Below are 6,161 nucleotides of genomic sequence, written 5' to 3'. Positions count from 1 at the left end.
TTTTTCCTATACAGGCTATGGGACAAAACCAGAGTACACCTCTCTCCCTTCTTCTAGCTAATTTCAAGGATGTTCAGGCTAGAGGCCATAACCTAAGCCTGGACATCCGCCGGTCAAGACTCATCACTTTCTGCCAGTCAGAGTGGCCCACTTTCGGGGTGGGCTGGCCTACTGAGGGCACTTTTTGTTTGCCTATAGTTGCCAAGGTAAGGGCCAAAACCCTCTGGCCAGGAGAGGAAGGTCACCCAGACCAGGTTCCCTACATCCTCTTCTGGCAAGATCTTATTGAGAACCCTCCACCCTGGATGTCCCCCTTCCTTTCCTCAGGGTCCTGTAAGATTCTCGCGGCCCGCTCCACTGACCCAACCAAGCCGCGAACCCCCTCAGCACCCCTAAATCCCATATTGCCCGATAGCCAGGACCTACTATCCCTGGACCCTCCACCCTATCTACCCCCTCCCCTTGCACCCCAGGCCCTGCCCGCAGCAGCTGCCCCACCAATTGCCCCGCTGGTTGCCCCTCAAGGGGAACCGGGGGAGCAGGAAGCGGCAGCTGTGCCAGAACCAGGGAGGCTACAAGCAGCGGCCGCACCAAGCCCTATTGAAAATGTAACCAACCATGAAGGGCCAGCCGGCCGAACTCGCGGGCGCACCCAGCGTGAGCCAAGCTCTCCCTTCCCCGAATCCACTGTAGCCTTACCCCTGTGGGAAATAGGACCCCCCGATGAAATGGGCAATCCCCGACTCCAGTATTGGCCCTTTTCCACCAGTGACCTTTATAATTGGAAAATTCAAAACGCTCGGTTTTCTGATAACCCTAAAGATCTTATAGCCCTCCTAGAGAGCATAATGTTCACCCACCAGCCTACCTGGGATGACTGCCAACAGCTTTTGCGAATCCTATTTACCACGGAGGAGAGAGAGAGAATTCAACTTGAAGCGCGGAAGCTGGTCCCCGGGGAAGACGGTCGACCCACTGTTAACCCTGACCTCATTAATGCAGCATTTCCCCTGACTCGGCCTGACTGGAACTACAACGCGGCAGAAGGTAGGGGACGACTGCTCATTTATCGCCAGACTCTAATGGCGGGTCTCCAGGCTGCAGCACGCAAGCCCACTAATCTGGCCAAGGTGTACTCGGTAGTACAAGGTAAGACAGAGAGCCCTGTCACCTTTTTAGAGAGATTAATGGAAGCCTTTAGGCAGTACACTCCCATGGACCCTGAGGCTCCTGAAAATCAGGCTGCTGTTGTAATGTCATTTGTAAACCAGGCTGCCCCTGATATCAAAAAGAAACTCCAAAAATTAGAGGATTTAGAAGGAAAACAGATCCAAGATTTACTCCGCATTGCTCAGCGAGTATATAATAATCGGGACGCTCCAGAGGATAAGCAGCTCAAAGCTACCAGGGAAATGACTAAAGTTTTAGCCGCCATAGTTCAAAAGGATCAAGGGCCCACAGGAGAACAGAAAACTTGCCCCCCTAGGCGCCCCCTAGACAAAGACCAATGCGCCTACTGTAAAGAAAGAGGACATTGGATTCGTGACTGTCCCAAAAAGAAACAACTGCGCTCAGGGTCAAAGCCATGGCAAACCAAAGCGGCCCCCATCCTATTTACCCAGAACTCAGAATAGGGGAGACGGGGTTCGGACCCCCTCCCCGAACCCAGGGTAATCCTACAAGTGGAGGGGACCCCTGTGCAATTCCTCGTGGACACAGGAGCACAGCATTCAGTACTCACTATCCCTCATGGCAAAATCTCTGATAAGTCCTCCTGGGTCCAAGGAGCTACAGGAACTAAAAAATATCCTTGGACCACCCAATGAACCGTGGATCTAGGGACAGGAAGGGTAACCCACTCCTTTTTGGTCATCCCAGATAATCCCTGCCCCTTGCTGGGAAGAGATGTCCTCACAAAAATGGGAGTTCAAATTCACTTTCAGCCCGGAGGGCCTAAAGTAACTGACTCCCAGGACCAACCCATCTCGGTCCTCACCATACGACTGGATGAATATCGGCTTCACCAAACTCCACCCTTCCCGGAACAGGATATTAGCTATTGGCTCCACTTGTGTCCCGGAGCCTGGGCAGAAACCGGGGGAATAGGGCTGGCAAAACATCGTCCTGCTCTATTCATAGAAGTTAAGCCAGGGGCCGACCCTGTGAGGGTCAAGCAGTACCCCATGTCAGCAGAGGCCAGGCTGGGCATTACCCCACATATCCGTCGTCTCCTCGACGTCGAAATCCTTAGACCATGTCATTCGGCATGGAATACCCCTTTGTTGCCTGTGCGCAAGCCTAATAGTGGAGATTATCGGCCAGTACAAGACCTAAGAGAGGTCAACAAACGGGGTATGGACATACACCCTACCGTGCCCAACCCTTATACTCTTCTCAGTACCCGCAGCCCAGACAAACGATGGTATACTGTTCTTGATTTAAAAGATGCCTTTTTCAGCCTGCCCTTGGCCCCCAAGAGCCAAGATATCTTTGCATTCGAATGGGCGGACCCGGAAAGAGGCATAAATGGACAACTCACCTGGACCCGACTTCCACAAGGATTGAAAAACTCCCCCACCCTATTTGATGAAGCCCTCCACGAAGATTTAAGTGAGTACCGGAAATTAAACCCAAATGTGTCTCTCCTACAATATGTAGATGACCTCCTTGTTGCAGCCGAGACCCGAGAAGCCTGCCTCGTGGGGACAAAAAACCTCCTACAGACGCTGGAGAACCTAGGGTACCGCGCGTCCGCTAAGAAGGCCCAAATCTGCAAGCCTGAGGTAATATATCTGGGGTACTTACTAAAAGGAGGACAAAGATGGCTCACTGATGCTCGGAAAGAGACTGTCCTCCGCATCCCGCGACCCAACACGCCTCGACAGGTAAGAGAATTCCTGGGGTCTGCGGGATTCTGCCGATTGTGGATCCCAGGTTTTGCTGAAATGGCCAAACCCCTTTACGCAGTTTCTAAAAACCAACCATCATTTAAATGGTCTGAGGAAGCTGAGCAGGCATTCCAACAGATAAAGAGAGCTCTCCTATCGGCCCCGGCTCTGGGACTGCCCGATATCTCTAAACCTTTCCACTTATATGTGGATGAGCACCAAGGTATAGCCAAGGCAGTGCTAACCCAGCATTTAGGTCCATGGCCCAGACCAGTGGCCTATCTTTCAAAAAAACTGGACCCTGTAGCCGCAGGATGGCCCCCTTGTCTCCGGATAATAGCGGCTACAGCCCTAATGGTTAAAGATGCTGATAAGCTGTCCCTGGGTCAAGAGTTACATGTCACCACACCCCACGCCATTGAAGGAGTACTCAAGCAGCCCCCTGATAGGTGGATGAGCAATGCTCGGATGGTCCACTATCAGGGACTCCTGTTAAATCCTTTGCGGATCACATACACCCCTCCCCGAACTTTAAATCCAGCCTCGCTGCTACCCGACCCTGACCTGGACTCCCCGCTCCATGACTGTGCCGACGTCCTAGCACAGATCCATGGAACAAGGGAAGACCTACAGGACCGGCCATTACCTGATGCTGAGGTCACCTGGTTTACTGACGGAAGCAGCTTCGTCCATCAAGGACAGAGGTATGCAGGGGCAGCAGTGACATCTGAGACTGAAGTGATATGGGCAAAGGCTCTGCCCCCAGGGACTTCTGCCCAAAGGGCAGAACTAATTGCATTAACCCAAGCATTAAAAATGGGGCAGGACCGCAAAGTGACTATATATACGGACAGCCGGTATGCCTTTGCTACGGCCCACATACATGGGGCAATATACCGTGAGAGGGGACTACTCACTGCTGAAGGCAAAGACATCAAAAATAAAGATGAAATTCTGGCCCTATTGGCCGCTATTTGGGCCCCTAAAAAATTGGCCATAGTACATTGCCCAGGTCACCAAAAAATAACTGATTCAGTCTCTCGAGGGAATAACCTCGCTGACCAGACTGCATGCCAGGTAGCACAAAACCCCATTCAAGTACTCCCTACGCAGCTACCAGACCCAGGGCCCCGAGATTTACCCCCACAGCCTGAATACTCAGAAGATGATCTTATCTGGATGCGCAAGCTCCCCATGACCCAAGTTACAGATGGATGGTGGAGGGACTCTAGAGACCGCCTTATCCTTCCCGAAAAATTGGGCCATGCAATCCTGACAAAAATACACCACTCTACCCATTTGGGGCCCCGAAGACTTCAAGATCTCCTCAGACAATCTCAAGTGGTATTAAGAGACATCTCTGACCAGACGGAAAGGGTTGTGTCAGCCCGTTCCACATGTCAACTCCAAAACGCGCACCCACACACCACAGTCCAAGGCCACCGAAAAAGAGGAACCATACCAGGAGCCCACTGGGAAGTGGACTTCACCGAGGTAAAGCCCGGCAAATACGGCTATAAATACTTACTAGTGTTCATAGACACTTTTTCAGGATGGACTGAAGCCTTTCCAACCAAGAAGGAAACGGCGCAGATAGTAGCCAAAAAGATCCTAGAGGAAATCCTGCCCAGGTATGGTTTTCCAGTCAAGATAGGGTCAGACAATGGACCTGCATTCATCTCTAAGGTAAGTCAGGGATTGGCTTCCGTACTTGGGGCAGATTGGAAATTACATTGTGCCTACCGGCCCCAAAGCTCAGGACAAATAGAAAGAATGAATAGAACATTAAAAGAGACCCTTACTAAATTGACTATGGAGACTGGCGCTAATTGGGTAGAGTTACTCCCCTACGCTCTGTACAGGGTTCGCAACTCCCCATACAAGTTGGGCCTTACACCCTATGAAATCATGTTTGGCAGACCCACACCTATTATACCTAATCTTAAGTCAAACCTCATTCAATTAGACCAGGATAACAGCCTCTTGTCTTCTCTCAGGGCTCTACAACGGGTTCATGAGGCCGCGTGGCCTAAACTAAAAGAACTGTATGAGACAGAGCTCCCACCCACTCCTCATCAGTATCATCCAGGAGACTGGGTCCTCGTCAAGCGACACAGACAAGAAAACCTCGAACCCAGGTGGAAAGGACCTTACCAAATCATCCTGACGACTCCCACTGCCATCAAGGTAGATAACCTCCCCACCTGGATTCACCACACCCACGTAAAACCTGTCGACCTGCTGTCTGACTTAGTGGGACACACTGATAAAAATATTACTTGGACTGTAAACCGGAGTAAGAAAAACCCCCTCAGACTAACCTCGCGCCGTGCCTCCCCTAAACATGTTCAAGATAGCAACCCTTGTCCTACTAGCCCTCAACCTTAAACTCCTAGAGGGAGGACTAAATGCCCCCGTTGACAAACAGAAATTGTATGAAGTTCTGTATGGGAGGCCCTGTGATTGCAGAGGTGGCATAGTTAAAACCCTTACCCTGCCACATGGTAAAAGACTAATAGCTGGCTCTGTAGGAAGGGGTGGTCACTATCAGCGAATATACACTCAAACCCAAGACTGGGGGACCACAATTGCTCACTCAACCCAGACCTATGATATCACAGGACCCCAAAAACAGCAGTGGTTATGTGTTGACAAACCTAAACCCCTGCCCCCCACAGCAGAATGCCCTTGCTCTACTTTCCAGGAATCGATGCATAGTTCTTGTTATGACTCCTATCAGCAATGTATAGGGCCAGACAATTCCACAACCTACTTTACAGCTATCCTACAGAGTGTCAGGGCAGCAAAAGCTAATGATAATAACATGCAACTTCAGGCTGGCTGCCGTGGCTCAGTGGGAGAAGCCGTCTGCTGGAACCCTCGAGCCCCCATACATGTGTCTGATGGCGGAGGACCCCAAGACACTGTCAGACAGATAGAAACGCAAGCGAAACTTAAAGAAATTGCAAAACACATGTATCCACAGCTTAATTACCACCCCCTAATTCTCACTAGGCACGACCCTTATGAGTTAGACCCTCAGACAATGTGTATCCTAGAAGCCACTTTCTCACTCTTAAACATCTCTAACCTGAGTCTAGCCCAAGATTGTTGGCTTTGCCTGCCCCGGCGGACTCCCCGACCCATCGCCATCCCCACTGAAATTAATATCAGCATAACCAATGACTGCTTGCCTTCTTCCCTACTTGACCCCTTCCCCGTTCAGTTCATTAGCCCATTCAATGCCTCGTGCTTTAAAAATAACCTTACCTC

General features: G+C 50.9%; 1 protein-coding gene across 1 annotated transcript in view; it reads left to right on the top strand.

The window, feature by feature from the left end:
* The window catches only part of LOC124500909 (uncharacterized), a 14,297-nt gene extending 10,211 nt beyond the window's left edge, over nucleotides 1–4,086 (top strand). Inside the window, 2 exon segments of the mRNA XM_047064778.1 lie at nucleotides 474–3,592; nucleotides 4,002–4,086. Of these exon segments, the coding sequence (XP_046920734.1) occupies nucleotides 474–3,592; nucleotides 4,002–4,086 (3,204 nt within the window).
* The last annotated feature ends 2,075 nt before the right edge of the window (nucleotides 4,087–6,161 follow it).

Source organism: Lynx rufus, unplaced genomic scaffold (assembly GCF_022079265.1).
Source record: "Lynx rufus isolate CCGP_SWC_20201006 ecotype Redwood Valley unplaced genomic scaffold, mLynRuf1.p SCAF_60, whole genome shotgun sequence".
Classification (NCBI taxonomy): Eukaryota; Metazoa; Chordata; class Mammalia; order Carnivora; family Felidae; genus Lynx; species Lynx rufus.
The sequence above is the reverse complement of the archived record's forward strand: the minus strand, read 5'-3'. Positions and strand labels throughout refer to the sequence as shown.